The sequence below is a fragment of the Mytilus edulis genome, chromosome 8 (genome assembly GCF_963676685.1).
Source record: "Mytilus edulis chromosome 8, xbMytEdul2.2, whole genome shotgun sequence".
Classification (NCBI taxonomy): Eukaryota; Metazoa; Mollusca; class Bivalvia; order Mytilida; family Mytilidae; genus Mytilus; species Mytilus edulis.
In genome coordinates this window covers 47,059,999-47,087,660 of record NC_092351.1, presented here as the reverse complement: position 1 = coordinate 47,087,660, position 27,662 = coordinate 47,059,999, and the positions used below count along the sequence as shown (strand labels likewise).

General features: G+C 32.0%; 1 protein-coding gene across 1 annotated transcript in view; it reads right to left on the bottom strand.

Annotated features, from left to right (window-relative positions):
* Window positions 1-27,662, bottom strand: part of LOC139484139 (fibropellin-1-like) — a 134,253-nt gene that overhangs the window by 81,743 nt on the left and 24,848 nt on the right. The window contains exons 6-10 of the mRNA XM_071267867.1: window positions 25,894-26,007; window positions 8,957-9,235; window positions 7,902-8,015; window positions 7,024-7,137; window positions 5,706-5,819 (exon numbers count right to left, since the gene is read on the bottom strand). Coding sequence (XP_071123968.1) covers window positions 5,706-5,819; window positions 7,024-7,137; window positions 7,902-8,015; window positions 8,957-9,235; window positions 25,894-26,007 — 735 coding nt within the window. The remainder of the gene's footprint in view (window positions 1-5,705; window positions 5,820-7,023; window positions 7,138-7,901; window positions 8,016-8,956; window positions 9,236-25,893; window positions 26,008-27,662) is intronic.

The following is a 27,662-nucleotide window of genomic DNA, read 5'->3' as shown; positions in this document are numbered from 1 at the left end:
TGAAACGCCGACATTCTCAATGTATGCGGAAAAAAAATTGCATTAATTGTTTTCCTTATTGCTTACATTTGCCGTCCTACTAACATGTTCAAAGGAGTGCCAGGAGAAGACATAATTAGGCACCATCCCAACAGCGGTCATTTATTTTATACATTGAATCTTGACATCAAACATATGGCTGATTTACTATGCGGATATATATAGATTTTTAAATTAAAGTGCACATATGCAGGTCAGTTTTTGTTCGATGCAGTCAAATAATTTTGTTGTATAAGTCAGCATGAGGTATCAAATCTACTGACATTTTGTTACGTATCAATATTTTGAATAAAAGGAGGACATGCTGACATCCAAAATTAATGCGAACAAAAATTTGTTGTTATTATGTTGCAATATTACTGTCCATTGTATTATACATTGAATCCTGGGATAAAAAATATGGCTTATTTACTATGCGGGTATACATGGTATATAGATTTACAAATTAAAGTGCACATACAATGTATGGTCAGTTTTGGTCAATGCGGTCAAATCATTTTGTTGTACAAGTCAGCATGAGGTATCAAAACTACTGAAATTTTGTTACGTATCAATATTATGAATAAAAGGAGGACATGCTGGCACCCTAAATTTATGCGAACAAAAATTTGTTGTTCATGTTGTTATTGTATGGCAATATAGCTGTCCGTTGTATTATACATTGAATCTTGACATTCAAAAATATGGCTGATTTACTATGCGGATATATATAGATTTTTAAATTAAAGTGCACATATGCAGGTCAGTTTTTGTTCGATGCAGTCAAATAATTTTGTTGTATAAGTCAGCATGAGGTATCAAATCTATTGACATTTTGTTACGTATCAATATTTTGAATAAAAGGAGGACATGCTGACATCCAAAATAAATGCGAACAAAAATTTGTTGTTATTATATTGCAATATTACTGTCCATTGTATTATACATTGAATCCTGGCATAGAAAATATGGCTTATTTACTATGCGGGTATACATGGTATATAGATTTACAAATTAAAGTGCACATATGATCAGTTTTGGTCAATGCGGTCAAATCATTTTGTTGTACAAGTCAGCATGAGGTATCAAAACTACTGAAATTTTGTTACGTATCAATATTTTTAATAAACATGATAAAAGGAGGACATGCTGGCACCCTAAATTTATGCGAACAAAAATTTGTTGTTCATGTTGTTATTGTATGGCAATATAGCTGTTCGTTGTATTATACATTGAATCTTGACATAAAAAAATATGGCTGATTTACTATGCTGGCATATAGATTAACAAATGCACATATGGTCAGTTTTGGTCTTGGTCAATGCAGTCAAATTATTTCATTGTACAAGTCAGCATGAGGTATCAAAACTATTGAAATTTTGTTACGTATCAATATTTTGAATAAAAGAAGAACATGCTGGCACTCAAATTTATGCGAAACAAATATTTGTTGTTATCAGTTGGTTATTGTATTGCAATATTGCAATCCATTGTATTATACATTGAATCCTGACATAAAAAAAATGGCTGAATTACTATGCGGGTATATATGGTATATATAGATTTACAAATTTAAGTGCACATATGGTCAGTTTTGGTGGAAGCGCTCAAAATATTGTGTTGTACAAGTCAGCATGAGGTATCAAAACACTGTAATTTTGATACGTATCAATATTTTGAATAAAAAGAGGTCATTCTAGCACCCTAAATGTATGCAAACACAAATTTGTTGTTATTGTATTGCAATATTGCTGTCCATTGTATTGTACATTGAATCCTAACACACAAAATTTGGCTGATTTACTATACAGGTATATAACTTTACAAATTAAAGTGTACATATGGTCAGTTTTAGTTGATGCGGTCAAATAATTTTGTTGTACAAATCAGCATGGTCAGCATGAGGTATCAAAACTACTGAAATTTTGTTACGTATCAATATTTTGATTTAAAGGAGGACATGCTGGCACCCTAAATTTATGCGAACACAAATTTGTTGTTATTGTATTGCAATATTGCTGTCCATTGTATTATACATTGAATCCTGACATAAAAAATATGGCTGATTTACTATGCGGGTATATAGATTTACAAATTAAAGTGCACATATGGTCAGTTTAAGTTGATGCGGTCAAATAATTTTGCCGGACAAGTCAGAATGAGGTATCAAAACTACTGTAATTTTGTTACGTATTGATATTTTGAATAAAAGGATGACATGCTGTCACCCTTAATTTATGCGAACAAAAATTTGTTGTTATTGTATTACAATATTGCTGTCCATTGTATTATACATTGAATCCTGACATAAACAATATGGCTGAATAACTATGCTGGTATATAGATTTAGAAATTAAAGTGCACAAATGGTCAGTTTTAGTTGATGCAGTCAAATAATTTTGTTGTACAAGTCAGCATGAGGTATCAAAACTACTGAAATTTTGTTACGTATCAATATTTTGAATAAAAGGAGGACATGAAGGCACCCTAAATTTATGCAAACAAAAATTTGAAAAAATATAATTGATTTACTATGCTGGTATATAGATTTATGAATAAAAGTGCTCACATGGTCAGTTTTGGTCAACACGGTCAAATAATTTTATTGCACAAGTCAGCAAGAGGTATCAAAACTACTGAAATTTTGTTAGGTATCAATATTTTGAATAAAAGGAGGACATATGCTGGCACCCTAAATTTATGCAAACAAAAAATTGTTGTTATTGTACAGCAATATTGTTGTCCATTGTAATATACAATGTATGGATCCTGACATAACAAATATGGCTGATTTACTATGCTGGTATATAGATTTACAAATTAAAGTGCACATATGGTCAGTTTTAGTTGATGCAGTCAAATAATTTTGTTGTACAAGTCAATATGAGGTATCAAAACTACTGAAATGTTGTTACGTATCAAAATTTTGAATAAAAGGAGGACAATGTCACATGCTGGCACCCTAAATTTATGCGAACAAAAATTTGAAAAAATATAATTGATTTACTATGCGGGTATATAGATTTATAAAAAAAGTGCACACATGGTCAGTTTTGGTCAACACGGTCAAATAATTGTGTTGCACAAGTCAGCAAGAGGTATCAAAACTACTGAAATTTTGTTACGTATCAATATTTTGAATAAAAGGAGGACATATGCTGGCACCCTAAATTTATGCAAACAAAAAATTGTTGTTATTGTATAGAAAAATTGCTGTCCATTGTAATATACATTGAATCCTGACATAACAAATATGGCTGATTTACTATGCTGGTATATAGATTTACAAATTAAAGTGCACATATGGTCAGTTTAAGTTGATGCAGTCAAATAATGTTGTCGTACAAGTCAGTATGAGGTATAAAAACTACTGAAATTTTGTCACGTATCAAAATTTTGAATAAAAGGAGGACATGCTGGTACCCTAAATTTATGCGAACAAAAATTTGAAAAAATATGGCTGATTTACTATGCGGGTATATAGATTTAAAAAAAAAGTGCACACCTGGTCAGTTTTGGTCAACACGGTCAAATAATTTTGTTGCACAAGTCAGCAAGAGGTATCAAAACTACTGAAATTTTGTTACATATCAAAATTTTGAATAAAAGGAGGACATGCTGGTACCCTAAATTTATGCGAACAAAAATTTGAAAAAATATGGCTGATTTACTATGGGGGTATATAGATTTATAAAAAAAAGTGCACACATGGTCAGTTTTGGTCAACACGGTCAAATAATTTTGTTTCACAAGTCAGCAAGAGGTATCAAAACTACTGAAATTTTGTTACGTATCAATATTTTGAATAAAAGGAGGACATGCTGGCACCCTAAATTTATGCGAACAAAACTTTGTAGTCATGTGTTAAAATGATGCTTTCCTCTAAAATACGTCCTTTCATAGATATACATATAAATAAAGTGCAAATATGGTTGAATTTGATAGGTATTGAAATATATATTCAGTGCCCGTTATCATTGTAACCAAGATCGTTTTTTAATTTATAGATTGGCAGATCTCAGATAAATTTGTGTTTCAAGCAACGTTTTATGCGAACTTTATTTTCAAATATTTGTATAAAATCCTGTTTATATAACGGAAGTATTAGTTTGACTTTATTTTCGATGTTTATACTATGAAACAAAGATATTAAAAAATATTTTTTTTTTAAATCGACGTAGAGCGGTCCTGGTTACAAGTTAACTTAGTGTTGAGCAGACCAGGCCAACAGTTAACTTGGGAACAGGTCTGGTTTCGATAGGATTTGTCAAAGCAAAAGTTAACTTTGTGGCAGGACTGGTCTCGAAGTTAACTTATGTTAACTTTATGGCAGGACAGGTTTCGAAGTTAACTTATGTTAACTTTACGGCAGGACTGGTTAGAAGTTAACTTATATCAATAGCGGACCTGTTTCGAAGTTAACTTTTTGGCAGACATAAAAACAGTCCTAGGACCAAGTCCGCTTTTTAAGTTAACTAGATTTTGGTCCTAGGACTGGTCAGAGCAGTCCTAAATTTGGTCACAGGTTAACTTTGACCAGTCCAAATGACTGGTTATCAAGTTAACTTGCTGTACAGGTTAGGACTGCACCCATCTGTATTTCCCTTATATGCGATATAACAGTTACACGTGTATCCATTCATTAAATATATACAGGTACCATCATGCTGACATGGATTGGAACTGCATTCATCATAATCTAAAAGTTGTATTTGTAAATTGAATATGATAAAGCAATTTTAGATTGTGTTATATAACGATGGCATCACAGTGACTTCGATTGGTACGTATTACAGATAAGTTTTGAAATGATTTAAACTAATTTAAGCATAGGGATAATTAATAATCTACAAATTGTCAGTTGATGTGCCTTTAATATTTGAGTCAATTCATTTTCCTTATATGTTTGATTAATTTGATATACTGTTGATTCATTATTATTCGTTGGATATCAATTTCCGTGGGTTTCATGGGTACAGATGAACCACGAATTCAAATATTCAACGAATAATATATTTTCAATAGGCTTTTTATACGGTGACTGGCAGAACCACGAAATCAAATATCCACGAATATACATATTTTCAGCAATCCACGAAAATTGATACCAACGAAACTAAATGAATCCACAGTATCTGTCGATTCATCAGATAGATAAATGTAGTGCATTACAATACATTGGATACATCAACTTCACTAATGCTATAGACACTTATCCCTTTCCGAACCCATTGTATTTTTTTTTATCAACGTGTGGTTGCCTGTGATCTCAATAGATCATTGGATGATTGTAAGGGTCATAACATTTTTAGCTAACTAGATGAATCAACATATGCTATGAGGTGTTGATGAAATTGACAACTTGGTGGAATGTTAAAAGGCACTCGATAGGGATTTTTGTTTATCAAAAAAGGAATTTATTCTTCAATTATTAGAGAAACAGATTCTTACATACATTTTTAGTTTCTCGTGGATTATTGGATATCCTTGATCCTAACTTCAAGACATTTCAAAATGCAATGAAAAACAAAATAATTGTCTTATAATAAAATACAATATGTTTGGTAACAAAGATGTGTTAATCACATAGTATGTAATCAATTATACTAAAACAGTGCATTTTGCTCAAGTACACGGGATAAAACACATCCAAAACTGATAGAACATGTGTTATGCAATATACTTACTTTCTTCACAGTTACTTCCTGAGTATCCTTGGACACAGGTACACATGTATCCATTGATTTCATCTGTACATATTCCGCCATGCTGACATGGACTTGATGCGCATTCATCAATATCTACAAAATACATTTGAACATTGAACAGGATGTACATAGTAATAATTGATTAAAAGTCCAAGGAACACTTCGATTGTGACGTCTTTAGTGTAAGTTATTAATCATTTGTTAATTGTAATATTATTATATCAACTGCTTCAGACACGTTAATCTATCAATTCTAAGTTCCACATATTTTGCGGCATTTCAATTTATTCATTTTCCTAATATCAAAAACTACAGTCACTAGTGTATCTATTGATTTGATAGATACGTGTAGTCGAGATTGACATAGAATCGAACTTCAGTCACATGTTCTGAGACCACAATTATTTCGTAGTGCATTTCTTTTAGAACATAAATGAAAATAAAAAACAAATTCCACTTGCGCTTTCTCAAAGAAACTTTTACAGTGTGTTGTACTACGTTTGGGACAAATTATATCAAAATTATAGAAAACTTCATCAGCTCTAACTCAAAATACGGACAATTTTATGTTTAGGGTGTCTTGAAATCTTTTGACAGCTTCCGAAGTGCTAATTTGTAACCTTTATCAGCTGGACCAAATCACTACTTTGCTTTAGATTTCTGGACCTAATTTTTTTTACAGTGTAGTTTCAACCCCCCCCCCCCTTTCTTGTAATTTGAGGCATTATACATGGAGAAAAAAAATTGAAAGGGGTATACAAATTAATGGCAAGTAGCTCACTGTACACAATAGGGACTATATTCGTGAACAACGAAAATCAACCGACGACAATTGTGGTCTCGGACCAAATGCATTTAGAATGTGTTTTTGCTTTGAACTTGATGTAACATATGTATAACTACTACTACTCGGTCAAAACCTACCAATTGATAATATAGCTCATTCCATATATTTCAATATTATATTCTATTTGAAATACCCACTGATTCGCATTGAAAACTACCGGATAATAAATATAAAACCCTAACATGATCATTGAAAATTCGTCTATCGTAAGAAATTAAAAACTATGTGCACTTTTCTTTCTCAAATGGGCAATTTAATATATCATGAAAATGTACAAGTACCATACTCGCAGCTGTTAAATGGAGTTGTTAGACTTTTAATTACATATAAATTACCTTCAAAATTGCATTCATTTTTTTAAAAATTGAACTGAAAGTCAATGGTGCGCTTTTGTAATAAACACTTCAACAAGATTTTTCCTGGAATGTATTTTTTTAAGGTTTCACTTACTTTCGGCACAGAGAATTCCTGTGTATCCTGAATCACAAGTGCAAGTGTATCTATTGATCAAATCTGCACATGTTCCACCATTTTGACACGGAGTTGAAGCGCATTCGTCAATATCTAAAAATGAAGTAGCCATTTTCTTATACATTCAGAAAAAAATATGTTTTGAAATGTGTTTAAAACATTACGCTGCATTCAACTTTATTCGTGTTATTTCATTATAATATTAAATGCATAATACTTTCCAAAATCCAAGAGAAAAAAAACACCCTCTAAAAATATCATGTTCATCCTAGAAAACTGTGTATAATCTTGATATAAAACTTAAAATACCTATAAGATGATAATTGTAACTACATATAAACATGTACCCAATGACCCCATAATATTTCAATGAAAACCTTTAAAATTCAAAGAGGTTTGTACGTCGTCATTATTCCACGTTATTTGTAATAAATTTTAAATCTAAAGTACACCAAACGCCCCTCAATTGCATGTATTACTCCGTTTTTTTTTATTTATATATACATTTATATGATCATGCATACTGCGGAGAGGTTTATCGTGCAATTCAATGGTATTTGTAATATTGTTTTATTTCATTAAAGAACATCAAATAACGATGCCCTCTATCGCTCAGGTTTATATTTATTTATAGATCCATATGATCATGTTTGTTGTCGGGAGGTTTACCATGGAAAACACCTAAACAACCCTTCCTCGACTTTTTTTTTAAATTTAAATGAGACAATTCGAATTCTATTCGATATACTTCTTCAATAAATACCACAAATAAAAATACTTGGAACAATATAAATTATGATTTCAAGCACAATCAGCGCAAGCATATACTTTCATTTTATTCTAAATATATTGCATACTTTCTTCACATTGAAGTCCCGTGTATCCCAAGTTACAGGTACAAATATATCCATTGACCATATCTGCACATGTTCCACCATTTTTACATGGAAGTGCAGCACACTCGTCAACATCTAAAATTAAAATGTATATGATGAAACTTAGTTGATACATGAAACGACAATTTTCAGATATAAATAATATTATTCTGTGTTGATAGTTTGGATTTTCTTGTTGACCTGAAAAGATTCCGACTGTAAAATGAAAAAATGACATGAATGATTTCTGTGAACATGTATGTACAATTTTCTTTTACCCGTATCATATCTTTGTGTTAAACATATTTTGCATAAGCATAACAGTCAAAATTGTGTTTAGCATTCAGAAGTTTCGATAAACATGCCAACACCAAGTAGATGTATTCCAGTAGAAATACATCGTCATGAAATTCAAACTTTTAACAAGTAACTTCAAAACAAAGCATTAAAGTTTTTTTTTTCTTTCATAGGATAGTTGTGGCTTTTCATCTTCATTCTCGCCGTTACTCTTATATGCAATTTGTCGCATATCAAAACATGTCTCCAATGGAGTTTGATCTAATTTGAAAGCTCTTTTAATTTTTACTTCGACTTTGAGGTGAATATTTTTGTCTTTTTGCAAATTACGAAATTTTGCTAGAAATGAATTTCAGTTCGATACTGTTGATCGTTGATTTATTTTTCAATGATGCCGGTATACTTTTAGTAGATAAAAAAAGTATTGTGTTTGGATTTTTGAAGATTATTCTTAAAAGTATATTGGAACACGAACATCTATGCTTTGACTTTTATCAGAAGAATCAACCATGTTGTCATATAACGTGTCTGTTGTAACTCTTAGACAGAAGCATGTGAAATTTTACAGAGAATCTTTAAATATGAATAAGTTAATCGTTGATTCACCTATCAATTTTAAGTATCTGTGTTGTTTTTTGGGGTACTTTCATCAAATAATTTTTATGTCCCTTTCATGAATATTTTTTAAGAAGTTGCACTAGGATTATATAGACAGAAATATATTACGCTCAATTGTTTACCTGAACATGTGTACGAAACTGTCATGTTATATTTATTTGGGCATGGGTCAATACCAATGGTTCTTGGTTCAAAGGAACAGGTTTGCTTGTTCTGACATTTTTGTGTGACCCAATCTGTTGCGTCCATGGTGCAATGGAAACCACTGGAGTATGGACCATGACCATCGGCGCACGTTGTTCCACCATTTCTCCCATACGTTGAATTAGTTATTGTCATAACTGAATACAAGGCACATGATATGGTGTCTGTATCCATGTGACAAATAGTTTGTTCAAGGCCTAAAATTAAAATTTATCAAGAATTGATCTTTATCCATTACACAGTGTATTTGTGTTTCTAGTTCCCATATTTAATAATTTCTAGATGAAAGACAATAACAATCAAAACCAAAAAGTAAACAAAGACTCGAAAACCAAAGGATGTTTACATCTACAGTTATAAATAATAAATAAGAAACAACACGAACTCCACTAAAAACCGGGAGTGAAATCAGGTAATCCTGAAGGGTAAGCACTTTCTGCACCGTATACGGCAACCGTCGTGTGAAAATATTACTCAGTAAATCATTGTTCTCATATTCACTAATTTTGTTTGCAGAATTATTTGAATTTTGACTTTGATCACATATCACACAGCTATCAAATTTAAAAAACTGTATTGTGTACAACTGTCAAATATTCTTAACATTTGTCCTAAAATGTGTTCTTAGACAGATGATACATGAGAAACATGTTAACTTTATGGCGCAATTTCATTATTTTCAAGAAATATCTTTTGAGGGAAATTTAAGATTTTTAAAGATTTTATTAAAAATGCCTTTCAAATAGTCGGTTTATTTCGTGATTTTGAAACATGTTGATTTTCTTTTAAACCATTATAGATTAGGTATGTTTGTTATATCCACGAAACAATTAAGCTTACCATATATTATTGGAACATATATATGTATAGAATAGAAAATCCATAAAAACTGCATGGTTACAATATACAGTAAAAACCTTTAAAACAATTGGTTCACAATGCTATAACCAAAGCTTCAACAAAGTGAAAAAGATTTTAATTAATCCGAGGTTTATAGAGCGTATTTATATTGATTATACGGAATTATTGAATTATAATTAAGTTCAAATACAAATTAAAATCGTTATGCCTAAACGGTTCTTGATTCATTTAATTGGAGATTCCTAATTGTCTAGTCTTAATTGGTGCTTCCTAATTGGTTAGTATTCTACCATTGTAATATTCCTATTTAAAAGAAGATCAAAATAAATTTTTGATTTAAAGTGTTATAATTTCAATAATTTTCAAATTGATTTTAAAATAAAGTTGAATTAATTTTCAAGCATGTATTTAGTTTCTATTGAAAAGTAGAAATCATAACAATAAATTGAAAATTTTTGAAAATTTATGCAATTTCAGGCCCGAGTTCACAGTTATTAGGTCTTTCCACTTTTCTGTGGAAAGACCTATTGTTTTTCTTCTGATTATTTTTTTTTTCTTCCGCCTAATTTTGTTCTTGCGATAAACATTTGTTTCGCAATATGTCGCTTAGATATTTTGTATATGATATCGAACAGTTTATGCGCTTTTGAAATTTACCCTGCGTAAACGAATACTTTTCTTTGTAGGAGTTATCTCCCCAAACACTATTTTCCTTGTTATGGCATCTCCTTCGCAACCGTTAAAGATTATGACAAATTTATTTTACAAAATTGTTCGTTACATCCTCAGTAATTTTTGGCGTATTTGGATCGAAGCGATTCGAAGAAATTTTATAGGAGTTATCTATCTTTTCGGAATAAATTTGTCGGTATGTTTTTTTAACTCATAAACCGTTAACCGTATAACCCTGGAATGTTTTCATTTGAGTGCCCTGATTCCTAACTTAGAAAATTAGGTCAAGGTCAAAGGTCAAGGTCATATTTTAGATTTTCATATGTCTTTGATTTCCCTATAACTCTTGAACGGTTATAGATACAAAAAAATTAAGCAGTGAAAAATGCTTGGTACTTCAAGGGGCAACTTTTTTTACATTATGACTATATTGATTTTACCATCATGTAAGGGACATAACTCCCATCGATGGTTTTTAAAAGGCCATTTTTAGGCAAAACTCTAAAACAAAAGGTCCTTGACCCATAGAGTCTTTTGCAATGACCTTGTGGAGCAATGACCTTGACGAAGGTTACAAGGTCAAAGGTCAAGGTCATCAAATTATGTGGTTTTGGCACTATTTAAACAGTTTTATGTGTGTTTGAATTTCAACCAACCAACCAACATACCAACCAACCAACCAACAAATCAATCAATCAATCAATCAATCAATCAATCAATCAATCATGATCATGATCAATCAACCAATAATGATCATGATCAATCAATCAATCATGTTTCCGTCTCATGTGTTTCTTATAGGGTTCAACCAACCAACCAACCAACCAACCAACCAATCAATCAATCAATCAATCATGATCATGATCAACCAATCATGTTTCCGTCTCATGTGTTTAATATAGGGTCCAAGATCTTCTTTGTGTCTTTTTCCGTGTTTCAATTGACCCTATCCAATGTGTTTAACCAACCAACCAACCAACCAACCAACTAATCAATCAATCAATCAATCATGATTATGATCAATCAATCATGTTTCCTCTCATGTGTTTAATATAGGGTCCAATATCTTCTTTGTTTCTTTTTCCGTGTTTCAATTGACCCTATCCAACGTGTTTAACCAACCAACCAACCAACCAACCAACCAACCAACTAATCAATTAATCAATCAATCAACTAATCAATCAATCATGATCATGATCAATCAATCATGTTTCCGTCTCATGTGTTTAATATAGGGTCCAAGATCTTCTTTGTTTCTTTTTCCGTGTTTCAATTGACCCTATCCAACGTGTTTAACCAACCAACCAACCAACCAACCAACCAACCAACCAACTAACCAACTTATCAATCAATCAATCAATCAATCAATCAATCATCAATCTGTATGACTGTTTAATCATGACAGTTTATTGAAGGAACAAACTCTCAATTATTCAAGAAAAATTGAAATTTAATATTGTTCTTACGTCACTTCTGAAAAAAAATCCACATGTTCTCTGAAACTACAAGTACAATCGACCTCAAAATTTGCAGTCAGCAGGGCATACATGTACTAAACGTTTATAAAAAACTTGGTGCAGATATCTCTCAAAGCTCTTCCTAGAGAAAAGAAATGGCAATGCCGTAAAAATAGCTTGCTAGGTCCGTAAATCTCAGTAAAAACCTACAATAAAATGTCCGCTCCGAGTTTGAAATACTAATCTGTGTTACAAACAGGTGCTGAAAAATGTACATTATCAGAAAATAATCAATAAATGTGTTTTAAAGTTACACTGGATCAATTAAATCCAAAACATGCACTACTTGTGAACTGTCATCAAAATGTCAATTTCCTACAATGACAAAAGAAATTACATTGTGTACATTCCATCTCTATAGATGTTGTCTGTTTAACGTCCCCACCTAAAAAGAAATAAAAAGACTATCTTTTCGTTATTATAAACCCGTGTCACGTGATGTGGCGCGCGCGCTGTACCTAAAATAAAAGAAAAACTTTCCAAACTAAACATGAAACTTCTCCGGTAACAATAATATAGACCCCATACAGAAACAAACAAACAAACAAACAAACAAACAAACAAACAAACAAACAAACCCCAATTCAAGTAATTTTACAGGGGGAAAGACCCCCTACAATTGCTTTTTTAAAGCAATTGATTTATATTGTAAAAAACCTTTTTAACCATTCTGTTCCGTTAATAAAAAAAAAATCTCCCCGAGACCCCCTTTTGCCCCCCCTTTTTTTTAACCCTCCACTTACAACTGAATGTAGGTTGTGTGCTATCTATCCTATCAACGTAAAACGAACGACAACTCCAGTTTTTTCCATATTATTAGGTCTTTCCACTTTTCTGTGGAAAGCCTATTGCATTTGTTCTGATTATTATTAGGTCTTTCCTCTTTTCTGTGGAAAGACCTATTGTTTTTCTTCTGATTATTTTTTTTTTCTTCCGCCTAATTTTGTTCTTGCGATAAACATTTGTTTCGCAATATGTCGCTTAGATATTTTGTATATGATATCGAACAGTTTATGCGCTTTTGAAATTTACCCTGCGTAAACGAATACTTTTCTTTGTAGGAGTTATCTCCCCAAACACTGTTTTCCTTGTTATGGCATCTCCTTCGCAACCGTTAAAGATTATGACAAATTTATTTTACAAAATTGTTCGTTACATCCTCAGTAATTTTTGGCGTATTTGGATCGAAGCGATTCGAAGAAATTTTATAGGAGTTATCTATCTTTTCGGAATAAATTTGTCGGTATGTTTTTTTAACTCATAAACCGTTAACCGTATAACCCTGGAATGTTTTCATTTGAGTCCCCTGATTCCTTACTTAGAAAATTAGGTCAAGGTCAAAGGTCAAGGTCATATTTTAGATTTTCATATGTCTTTGATTTCCCTATAACTCTTGAACGGTTATAGATACAAAAAAATTAAGCAGTGAAAAATGCTTGGTACTTCAAGGGGCAACTGTTTTTACATTATGACTATATTGATTTTACCATCATGTAAGGGACATAACTCCCATCGATGGTTTTTAAAAGGCCATTTTTAGGCAAAACTCTTAAACAAAAGATCCTTGACCCATAGGGTCTTTTGCAATGACCTTGTGGAGCAATGACCTTGACGAAGGTTACAAGGTCAAAGGTCAAGGTCATCAAATTATGTGGTTTTGGCACTATTTAAACAGTTTTATGTGTGTTTGAATTTCAACCAACCAACCAACATACCAACCAACCAACCAACCAACCAACCAATCAATCAACCAATCAATCAATCAATCAATCAATCAATCAATCATGATCATGATCAATCAACCAATAATGATCATGATCAATCAATCAATCATGTTTCCGTCTCATGTGTTTCTTATAGGGGTTCAACCAACCAACCAACCAACCAACCAACCAATCAATCAATCAATCAATCATGATCATGATCAACCAATCATGTTTCCGTCTCATGTGTTTAATATAGGGTCCAAGATCTTCTTTGTGTCTTTTTCCGTGTTTCAATTGACCCTATCCAATGTGTTTAACCAACGAACCAACCAACCAACCAACTAATCAATCAATCAATCAATCATGATCATGATCAATCAATCATGTTTCCGTCTCATGTGTTTAATATAGGGTCCAAGATCTTCTTTGTTTCTTTTTCCGTGTTTCAATTGACCCTATCCAACGTGTTTAACCAACCAACCAACCAACCAACCAACCAACCAACTAATCAATTAATCAATCAATCAACCAATCAATCAATCATGATCATGATCAATCAATCATGTTTCCGTCTCATGTGTTTAATATAGGGTCCAAGATCTTCTTTGTTTCTTTTTCCGTGTTTCAATTGACCCTATCCAACGTGTTTAACCAACCAACCAACCAACCAACCAACCAACTAACCAACTTATCAATCAATCAATCAATCAATCTGTATGACTGTTTAATCATGACAGTTTATTGAAGGAACAAACTCTCAATTATTCAAGAAAAATTGAAATTTAATATTGTTCTTACGTCACTTCTGAAAAAAAATCCACATGTTCTCTGAAACTACAAGTACAATCGACCTCAAAATTTGCAGTCAGCAGGGCATACATGTACTAAACGTTTATAAAAAACTTGGTGCAGATATCTCTCAAAGTTCTTCCTAGAGAAAAGAAATGGCAATGCCGTAAAAATAGCTTGCTAGGTCCGTAAATCTCAGTAAAAACCTACAATAAAATGTCCGCTCCGAGTTTGAAATACTAATCTGTGTTACAAACAGGTGCTGAAAAATGTACATTATCAGAAAATAATCAATAAATGTGTTTTAAAGTTACACCGGATCAATTAAATCCAAAACATGCACTACTTGTGAACTGTCATCAAAATGTCAATTTCCTACAATGACAAAAGAAATTACATTGTGTACATTCCATCTCTATAGATGTTGTCTGTTTAACGTCCCCACCTAAAAAGAAATAAAAAGACTATCTTTTCGTTATTATAAACCCGTGTCACGTGATGTGGCGCGCGCGCTGTACCTAAAATAAAAGAAAAACTTTCCAAACTAAACATGAAACTTCTCCGGTAACAATAATATAGACCCCATACAGAAACAAACAAACAAACAAACAAACAAACAAACAAACAAACAAACCCCAATTCAAGTAATTTTACAGGGGGAAAGACCCCCTACAATTGCTTTTTTAAAGCAATTGATTTATATTTATTATTAAGTCTTTCCACTTTTCTGTGGAAAGACTTATTGTTTTTCTTCTGATTATTATTTTTTTTTTTTTTTTCTTCCGCCAAATTTTGTTCTTGCGATAAATGTTTGTTTCGCAATATGTCGCTTAGATATCTCTCATATGGTATCGTATAATTAAGGGGCTTTTACATTTCACCCTGCTAAGGCGAACCATTTTCTTTGTAAGAGTTATCTCCCTATTCACTGTTTATCGTCTGTGTGCATCTCCTTCGTAACAAAAAAGATAGCGACAAAATTCCTTTTACAAATTGTTCGTTACATCCTCAGGAATTTTTGGCGTATTTGGATCGAAGCGTTTCGATGACATTTTATAGGAGTTATCTACCTTTACAAAATAAATTTGTCGGTATGTTTTTTTAACTCATAAACAGTTAACCGTATAACCCTGGAATGTTTTTATTTGAGGCCCCTAGGTCCTAACTAAGAAAATGAGGTCAAGGTCAAAGGTCAAGGTCAAGTTCTCAATTGTGACTTTTGCTTGTTTTTGCATTTTCTCCAACACTGTGAGAGATACATATAAAAGAACAAGTGCAAAATGTCTGATTTATTGTAATGAAGATACATGTATGCTACTTTTAGTCTTATACAATTGAATGGCATCTTAAAGGAGTTGGTGCCCCTGAAATGTCTTGATATGAGGTTATTTGATTATAACTTCAATTAAGTTCATTATAAAGACATTTGACCTTATACAAAAGGTTAAGTGACAAATGACCTTGAAAAATGGCTACCGGAAGTGACCTTGAGAAAACCGGAAGTAGTTTTTTTTGCACTTTTTTCACATAAAAGAACTCAGAATCCATATATTTTGTCATATGGATACAGAAACTGATTACTGAAGACTAAACATGACTTCCAACAAACCGGAAATGGTCAATTATCTCCCATTCTACATACAAAAGTATATAGAAACTATATATTTTTGGAATCAGTGTGAAAGAAGCTATCATATGAGACCGGAAGTGACATTCATTTCATCGGAAGTAGCATATTATGTCCCTTATATCACTCATTAATATAATTAAACCATTACACATCGCATCAGTATGAAGAAAATACCTTCTTATCCAAATTTCTTTGCTGTGGAAAGACTTTCAATTGTTCTCTGAACAATTGGTTTTTAATTGTTCAGTATATTTCTTTTAAACTATAAATTCAACTTAAAAAAAAAAAAAACAACCGCATCTGTTCTATCTCAAGAAGATTGTTTCTGTGTAGAGTACTTCTATTGCGACACATAGTAATAAATAGTTATAATCTTTAACCCAAAATATTGCTAAGGTTTTGTAAGGGGATCAAAAATTTAGTTGACAGCTTCAGACATACAGGTTTGTAACTTTTTAAACTAGAATAACTTTTAATATGAAACACATGCGGTCCAGTTGATACGACATTACATTGCTTATTTGTGATAAAGAGTTTTAAAATGTATTTAATTACCTTGTAAATGGTAAATGATCAGTTATACTCATTTTTGAAATGCTACAAATGTACTAACGGAGGAATAGGTAACTATAGCTTTTTAGACATAAGGTTTCTCAATGCTCTGAAACCTCCTATGCTTTGCGGTTTAATAACTTTTGTATTCGAATGTCACTGATGTATTCTTTGAAAAATAAACGAGAGTTTGAGTTTTGGTATATTTTTCGAATTATCCTCGCTGAACAATTTCCAGATTTGCTTTTTTCCCATTTTGGATAGCTTGTCGTTTTCCGATTAGGAATATGTTTAGGCTTCTTTTGATCTTCTCTGACAAATTAAGAAAAAAATTAGTATGATATATCAAACTAAATAGTCTATACTAAAGTTTGAGCATAAAAAAAGAAATGTGTAATGTGCAATTGGTAAACACGTATCTTAACATGTGAATCGCAATACGATGTCATAATAATTATTGTGTTGTTATCATCAAGTATAAGTAATCAATTACTAAATACACATACGCTAGAACCATGCAAGTATTGTTTTATGGATGATATTTCAAGACATGCAAATTGGATACTTTACAACAATACAAATATTTAGTTATACTTGAGTTAATATCTAACTATATGTGTCTGTCAAGTTTTTAATGAAATACACATATGGACGTTTAACTTCAGTTCATCTATTGACTATTGATAAAATTTCCAAACATTGACGATAATGGGTTCTCAATTAAAGAATGGATTGCTATCTTGTTGCATGATTTGCTTTGTGTTTTTATATCATTAAATATTGATAAAATCATTGTTTCAGTTCATAGTCATAAGATGTTTTATAGGGATTTAATGTGACAAAAAAAAATTCATTCACAATATTTCAATCCAAATAAATCATTTATTTTACTAATGACATTTTAAACAGATATTCGGACAGTCAATTCACATGACAATTATGCTAAGACATTGTATATAAAACATAAGTAAAATCAATTAGAGGAGTGGATCGTGTTGAATAGCAAAGCAAATACAATTTTTAAATGTAATTGAGGACAATAGCATTAATGTTTACATTTATAACCCCAATAACGGCTCTTCTCCATAGTAAATCAAAGAAAGTTTTGACATAGATGTGGGATACTATCAATTTCTTAGATAAACATTTTACCTTCAAACGGACATGTAATTTAATAATAAAAAACGAAAAGTTGTAATGCTATGATAAAAAGCAAAAAATTCCTACTGTAGTTATATTTTGCATACTCATATCATTTAAAATTATGCGAAGCAGAACTAATTCACAGTAAATCAAAATCATATTGCCATAAATGTGGGACAACATCAATTATTATGATACATTTTTTATCTTCAAAAGGACAAGTAATTTAACAGAAAAATCCAATATTTGTGATGATAAAAAAACAAAAAAAGTCCTAATGCAGTCATAATTGGCATACTGATATTATTCAAATCATTAAAAATTATGTGAAGCGGACCTAATTTGCATGCTTTAGTCGTATTTGGCACAACTTTTTGGATTTTTGGGGTCCTCAGTGTTCTTCAACTTTATAAAATTTGTAATGGAAATGGGGAATGTGTCAAAGAGACAACAACCCGACCAAATAAAAAACAACAGCAGAGGGTCACCAACAGGTCTTCAATGTAGCGAGAAATTCCCGCACCCGGAGGCGTCCTTCAGCTGGCCCCTAAACAAATATATACTTGTTTGGTTTTTCAAATTATTTTGATCTGAGCGTCACTGATGGGTCTTACATGTATGTAGACAAAACGTGCGTCTAATGTATAGAATTATAAGCCTGGTACGTTTTATAACTAAATATTAATGAAACAATCGTTTACCAAGGGTAAATTGATAAAAGCATAACAGAAGTACCAACCAAAACGAGATAATCATATTACCTTATCTAGCGTCCATTTAAGTCGTTCCTCCTTATAACCATGTTGAAAAAGATGATATGTAAAAACGCGCCGTGCTAATATAGTTCCTTCGATATGAACATGTATAACATGAAATACATAAGCGTCGCCCGATGGGAATGGTACTAGTATTATGTTGCTGTTAAGAATGCAACGTCGACTATTGGAAAGAGGAAATCATCACGTCTGTCATATTACCTAGTTTGTAGTCGTCAATATTCGCTATATAACAACATGTTGACCTTTTTGTCTATATCTTTCTTTATTTGTTTAATTTCAAGTTTGCTGATTTATAAAGTTTTGAATATATGGGATTAGAAGAGCTTCGATATATCTGAAAGTGATATAGCAAAACAAGTGCACAATAAGCTGGCTGTTGATATATAAATATACTCAGCCCAATATATACATGAAATATGTTGTTTGTTTGTAAAAATTTCAACGATATCAGTGTAAGTGTATATGTTTTTGAAGATTCTCACGTAAGACGATTTTCCATGAACTAGCACCCACAAAATCCTAGGTTTTCATAAAATGAATAGCTTGATTGCGCATTGTCAAGAATGAACCGAATATAATAAAAAACTAATGTTATCATTATCATTGTCTTGTAATGTGCTGCGATATATATCTTTATCATATATATAGGAAGATGTGGTATGAGTGCCAATGAGACAACTCTCCATCCAAGTCACAATTTATCAAAGTATACCATTATAAGTCTTCAACACGGAGCGTTGGCTCACACCGAACAGCAAGCTATAAAGGGCCTCAAAATATTGCTAGTGTAAAACCATTCAAACGGGATAACCAACGGTCTAATCTAAATAAAAACACGAAAACCAGAAACAATATGAACCACATCAACAAACCGACAACTACTGAACATCAGATTCCTTACTTAGGAAAGGCGCAAACAAATGCAGCGGTTGTAAATAGTTATTTAACCAAAGTGTCCAATTGCTTATAATGTTCAAACTCACTAAATGCAATTTGTTTTATTAAACTTTTTATCTCTTTTTCTTCCTTAAACATTTTTGATCAAGATAAAAGATAAAATACTCAATTATTATTTGTACTGAATGTAAAATCTGGGCGTGTATATTTTAATAAATTATTTGAGAGGAGAAATAATGAATGCACTTCATCTTTTCGATTGAAGTTTTGTAACAGTCACTATATGTTTAATTGGAATTGGGGTATTGAACATTGAAAACGTTTTACAAGGCTATATTGTGGTTAGACAAACATGTAAGGTATGTTATGATGATCATTTGAAAATGAAAACGGAATTATAGAATTTTAATCCGTAACTCTATATGATGTTGAAGGTTTCGCCTTCTTCTTATTTTCATTCATTCGAAATATGGTACAGTGATACTATCAGATTATTTTATCAGCCCTAGGTTCAATATCAGCCCAAGAGCCGAATGGCTCAAGGGCTGATATTGACCGAGGGCTGATAATACATGTGATATGAAAAAGACATGTTATGATCTTTTTATCATATGCTTTAACAATGAAGAAAAATAACAGATTCATCTATTGATCTTTTTGCGTGGTTCCAAATAGAAGTTCAAAGAGTGAAAACTTCACGGACGTCGAACCTCAAATTTAGTACATTTGATATAAAATCTTGCTATCGTATGCTTAACAGAGAAGAAAAATATGGACGAATCGACAAAAAAAATAATTCCACAATATACATAAGGAACACTGTCTGGAAAAGTCAACCTTTTTTAAAGTAACTTTCTGAATTTATAAAAAAATGTATTATTCATGTTTATTTGATCATTTGTTTGTTTTCTTTTTTTTTATATATATATATTATTTTACACAATATACTTTCCAGTATCCAAATAATTAATGTGTACACTACTTTGCAATGTTTTCCACTAAAAACGTAACATTGAGGTGTATTTTCCCGAATTTGCCGAGTATCACCGGAATTCCATGCAATAACTTTACTGAAAGGCATGTGATAACAACCGAAGCATGTGATTAACTTTTCATATCAGCCCGCTAAGCACCAATTCGAAAAATATGAAATTTAACATTAGTTTAAGGCAATTACCATACAGTAAAAATCATATGTTATTTAGTCTAAGTATATGATAAAATAGCTTCGTTTACAATATAGTCAGTCTAACAATCTGTGGAATGAATATATATGTATATGTAACCGTAAACAATGAATAAACATCAATCTTTTTAACATATACTATATACTATATAGCTATAAAGATTTAGTATTAGTGCCAATGGGACAACTCTCTATTCATGTCTTAATTTGTTAATGTAAATCCATAGGTCAAAGTGCGGCCTTTAACACGAAAACATGACGCAAACCGAACAACAATCTAAAAAGGGTCTCACATATATATATATATTACTACTATAAACCATTCAAACAGAAAATCAACAGTATAGTCTACATTAAAAAACGAAAAACGAAAAACGAGAAACACTGACAAAAAAAAATGAACTCACAAAAATACTGCACTCCGAGGAAAATTCAAAACAGAAAGTCTCTAATCAAAAGGCAAACTCAAAAGCTCAAACACATCAAACAAATGGACAACAACCGTCATATTCCTGATTTGGTACAGACATTTCCTTGTGTAGAAAATGGTAGATTAAACCTGGTTTTATAGCTAGCTAAACTTCTTACTTGTATGAGAGTCGCATCAAATTCCATTATTATGACAGCGCAGTGGTAACAAATTTCAGAGAAAATTGAATTTTTATCACAGAAAATCTGTTTTAGCATTGTAAAACTTATTCCAGAACAACTTTTTTACAAAATGGGAAATAATGAAAACTTTAAACTCACCTAAGACAAATTCTCAGTATACAAGATTGTGTGTTTCACCGGTAGACACATTACACAGACAAGGAACATATTTCATCAGGTAAAAAACAAATCTCACAAACAAAGAACTTATTTAACCAGGTAAGGAACATATCTTTTAAATTTGGAACTCAATTTTACAAGGTATAGAAACAAATTCACAAACCAAACACTTATTTCAACATGTAAAATGTGGAACTTCTCCCAGAGATATTGTAAAGAAAATATATGTGCAAAAAGATCTAAAAAACATACTTCCTGTGATAGTAGTTTACTGGAACTTTTTCACTTTCTCACAGGCACTCATTTTGGCTCACACATGCACTAAACGAAGATTTTTTTTTATATTGTTCATGTTGTTTAAGTTTGCAAAAATAAATGTGGTATATTAGCTGTACAGCCTTTACGACTTGTTCTTTCATTTTCAATGATTTATTTACATTCAGGCTACAATATCACCTTGACATTTTCCATTTAATATGTTTTACTACGCATGTTTGCCCAGTAGTCAGCACTTTTTGTGCTGACATGAATTATTATTGATATGGTTACTTTATAAATCAACTGTTCACAAAATATTGAATTTTTGAAATACTATGGTTTTTCTACCTCAGGCATAGATTACCTTAGCTGAATTTGGCAAAACTTTTAGGAATTTTGGTCCTCAATACTCTTCAACTTCGTACTTTATATGAAATATCGTGAGCCTAAATCCATCAATTGGAAATACAACTTTAAGATTTTGATGGATTCAGTCGAGGATTATGCCAGGCAATGGGCTAAACGTGAAAAGGAAGACGTAGACACTCTATCCGAATGGATTAAGGCAGTGAGGTCGTTAATACAAATCAGAATTAAGAAACTGAATGGGTCCATCAATGCCCATTCTACGTCAATCTTTAAAGACCCAAATGTTGCTAAACACTTATCCGACCTCCATGATAAATATGTTGTTGTCCACGCAGACAAAGCCCCAAATAACATCGTTTTTGTCTGTAAAAGTCACTACATTAATTGCTTGAAAAACGAATTAGGTATAGACAATTCACTTGGAAACTCAAGATATACCCTCACGACACTTACCAAAGAGGAAATCCTGGATAATCATAGGTTTGTTCTTTGTTCCTTTGGTATTTCAACCAAAGATGAAGAACTGGATCTTCCATCACTGTATTGGATACCTAAACTACATAAGTGTCCTTACAAACAACGGTATATTGCTGGGTCTTCCAAGTGCTCCACGAAACCTCTTTCTAAATTATTAACATCTATTTTATCAGCAATCAAAGACGGGCTTCAAAGTTATTAAGAAACTGCCTATTCTAGAGGTGGCGTGAATCAGATGTGGATACTTAAAAATTCCAAAGATCTTTTAGATAACATACAATCTAACTCTCTTTCATCTTGTAACAGTATTAAAACATTTTACTTTTCTACTCTTTACACAAGTATTCCACATTCCAAACTAAAAGACAAATTGAAAGAGTTGGTATTACTTTGCTTCATCAAAAAGAATGGCCAACGTAGATACAAGTATCTTGTCTTAGGGAGGGATAAATCATACTTTGTAAAGAATCACTCTGAAAAAATTCTCTGAAACCGATATTATCAAGATGCTTGATTTCTTGATTGACAACATATTTGTAACGTTCGGAGGACGTGTTTTTCAACAGACTGTCGGCATCCCAATGGGAACAAATTGTGCCCCTCTACTTGCCGACTTGTTTCTTTATTATTCTGAGGCTGACTTCTTGCAGGAACTTCTTATGAAGAAAGATAAGAAGTTAGCAATATCCTTTAACTCTACTTTCCGCTATATAGATGACGTTCTTTCACTAAACAATTCAAAATTTGGTGACTATGTGGAACGCATCTATCCCATCGAATTGGAGATAAAGGATACTACAGATACAGTTAAGTCGGCTTCATATCTTGACTTACATCTAGAAATTGACAATGAGGGTTGTTTGAAAACAAAACTTAACGACAAAAGAGATGATTTCAGCTTTCCACTTGTGAACTTTCCATTTCTAAGTAGCAACATTGCAGCAGCACCTGCATACGGGGTATATATCTCCCAATTGATACGTAGTTCCCGTGCTTGCATTTCCTATCATGATTTTCTTGATAGAGGGTTACCGCTCACAAGGAAGCTATTAAACCAAGAGTTCCCAATGGTGAAGTTGAAATCATCCATTCGTAAATTTTACGGACGCCATCACGAGTTGGTTGACCGTTATGGAATAACCGTTTCACAAATGATATCGGATATGTTCCTTACGTCGTAACTATAATCCCCTTCCCTTTCATGAATGTGACCTACCGAATTAGACTATTTACCGGATTTGTAATCACATAAGCAACACGACGGGTGCCACATGTGGAGCAGGATCTGCTTACCCTTCCGGAGCACCTGAGATCACCCCTAGTTTTTGGTGGGGTTCGTGTTGTTTATTCTTTAGTTTTCTATGTTGTGTCATGTGTACTATTGTTTTTCTGTTTGTCTTTTTCATTTTTAGCCATGGCGTTGTCAGTTTGTTTTAGATTTATGAGTTTGACTGTCCCTTTGGTATCTTTCGTCCCTCTTTTATTTGGCCTTTTTAACTTTGTTGGATTCGAGCGTCACTGATGAGTCTTTTGTAGACGAAACGCGCGTCTGGCGTATATACAAAATTTAGTCCTGGTATATATGATGAGTTTATTTACAGTGCAAAACTACGTGCACTCAGATATGCCTTCTAATATTTTAAACGGTTTTTGAGGTAACCCAAAACTGGTCATATATTCTATATGCCCTAAACATAAATGCAACGGAAAATTACAACAACACTTCGGCAGAACAATCAGAGATACCTTATCTTCGAATGGCGTCAATTAAATAAAAGTAACAATAAATATACCACATATCTATTGATTCCTTTATAGCTAATAGATACATTTAAAATTGTTTGACATAATAGTTCACTTTTCCAAAAGCGCTTGTTGAAATTGCCGAAATCATCTGACATGTACGACCAGTAACATTATACTCGAATCCGTAGCAATCGTGATTTAGAGTGCACATTCTGGCACAGTTTAATTGGGAAAGCATTAAAAGAGCCTTGATAGAAAAGTGGGTACTTTCGTGTTCCTCCAGTGCATACTTAAATAAATCATTTCCTGCAAATATAAATATTCAATTAGCTTCAGTGAAAATAGGCAAGATGGTCAAAATAAAACTTGTTTTTAACCTAGAGACTTACAGTTTCTTTCATTAAGTTTTTTTTCTGAATACTATATAAATGATTTTGATATTTACGGATCAAATGTTACTGCAAAATCTGAGCTTTTTGACAATAACTATCTCTATAAAGATGCTAAAAACAAAAAAAAATCCAAAATATCATTCAATTTAAAAAAAAAATTAAGTAAGAGATTGCAAGATGCTTGTTGTCAGGGTTTTGTCACCAGATTATGTTTTATGGATGAAAATCGTTTTGTTTTTGTTAAAAAATTTGTTGGCTATTGATTGATTTTTTTTTTATTTTTCCTTGTTTCCAATTTTATGTTTTATAGATGTGTCAATGATTATTACGACAATTGTTTGTAATTATCCTCTGTATATGTCATTGTTGTTTATGGAAACAAATATGATTGGTTTTTTTTTTTTTTTTTTATTACTATGTAAAATGTGTATAGTAACGTTTTAATGTATGTATGTATCGTCCTTTCATTACTACACAACTCGAAAAAAACGTGCAGAGGGCTTCAAACATAGATGTCTGTAATGGGGTCGATGCCACTGCTGGTGGACGTTACGTCCCCGAGAGTATCATCATCCCAGAAGTCAGCACTTCGGTGTTGACATGAATATCAATTATATGGTCATTTTTATAACTTTCGATAACTTTGAATTTTTCAAAAAAATTAAGGATTTTATCATCCCAGGAATAGATTACCTTAGCCGTATTTGGCACAACTTTTTGGAATTTTGTACTTGTTTGTACTTGTTTGACTTAATAACTATTTTGATTTGAGCGTCACTGATGAGTCTTATGAAGACGAAACGAGCGTCTGGCGTTTTAAATTATAATCCTGGTACCTTTGATAACTATCAATATTTTAAAATTGTTTAAGGAAAATATTAACGTGATGCATTTATGTTTTTTTTTTCTCAAAAAATTCAACTTCATTAAAAATAAAGATAACTATTACTCAAATCATACTTGAATTGTCAAATATCACATGTATCTAAATCCAATTGAAAAACTAGGCATAAAACTACAATGTTTCATTTTAGAATTGAGTAGAACATTTTTTTAGAATGCATGGCTTCAAAACTCACATTAAGAATGTATCTCAGGTAATAAACTTACTTTCTTCACAGTTATTTCCCGTGTATCCCGAATCACAAGTACAAATGTATCCATTGATTCCATCTGTACAAACTCCGCCATGTTGACATGGATTTGAAGCGCATTCATCAATATCTGAAAATACCATCATGAACATTAGTTTAAATAATGATAAAAATGAAAAACGGACTTATAAAATATCCCTTAGATTTTTTTACTACCTAGATATTTCAGCACCTCAACATTGATATACATTTAAAAAAAAAATCAAATATTTTCAACATGAGTCATAAAAAACACACAAACGATAGCAATATGCACATGATGCAGCAACATTGTTACTGTTAAGTAAAATGTAAAAATATATAATAATTTTAACGAATAATTTCATGTACTAATGATATGCCTACATGCACTTGTCTCAGAACTGTTTTCCTATGTACCTTAATATAACACAAGGTACTAAACTAGAATTTTGAAAAATGTCACCCGGTTGCGAAAATCAATTATATGCCGATTTCTCGGTTGTCAACCCTACTAAAAGTTGATATGCCGTAAATCTAAATTGATTTTTCTACATAATGGTGCATACATGTAATACGCATACTTTTGTTGTTTGAATTATCTGTAGCAGGCTGCCCAAGTTTATGAACCCTAATTATTTCGTATGATTATACCAACTTGGAAACACACCACTCGCAGTAAATAAATAATTTTAAAAAGAATAAAAAAAAAATTAAAAAATATAAATCAATTGTTTTAAAAAAAAAAAAAGCAATTGTAAACGGTCTTCCCCCCTTTGAAAAATGATTTATGGGGGGTGGGGTGGGGGGGGGGGTGTTTGTGTATGGGGTCTATATTATTGTGTTACTGGAGAAGTTTCTTGTTTAGTTTGGAAAGTTTTTATTTTATTTCAGGTCCAGCGCGCGCGCCAGATTGAGGAGACATCACGTGACGCGGGTTTATAATAACGAAAACTTAGTATTTTTATATCTTTTCAGGTGGGGACGTTGAACAGACACCATGTATAGAGAGGGAACAATGTTATTTCTTTAGTCATTGTAGGAAATTGACATTTTGATCACAGTTCAACAGCAGTGCATGCTTTGGATTTAATTGATCCGGTGAAACTTTAAACACATTTTAGGATTATTTTCTGATAGTTTACATTTTTCAGCACCTGTTTGTAACACAGATAAGTATTTCAATCTAGGAGCGGACATTTTATTGTAGAATTTCACTGAGATTTACGGACCTAGCAAGCGATTTTTACGGCTTTGCTATTTTTTTACTCTAGGGAAAGTCTTGATAGATATCTGCACCACGTTGTTTTATGAACCTTTAGTACATGTATGCCCTGATGACTGCAAATCTTGGGGTCGATTGGACTTGTAGTTTCCGAGTATAACTGATAACAAGGATGTGGATTTTTTTTTTCAGAAGAGATGTAAGAACAATATTAAAAAACAATTCTTCAAAGAACAATGGAAGGTCCTTCCACCTCGATAATAAGAATGAAATTTAAAAAACGATGTTAGAAAATGTCACTCCTTGTTGATGTAATTTGGTTCTTCAAATTGATATAAAAAAATAAGATTAATAGGTATATGCAGAAGACTTAATTGTTTTATTATGAACATAAAATAATTTTTAGCAAAGGTCAAAATCTAGAACGTCAAATTGACCTTTGACCTTGACCTCAATTTCAAAGTCATAGGTCACAGGTTAGTGATCTCAAATCAAATAACCCCAGGTCAATCATTTGTATGGTTGTGGAGAAATACATAAGG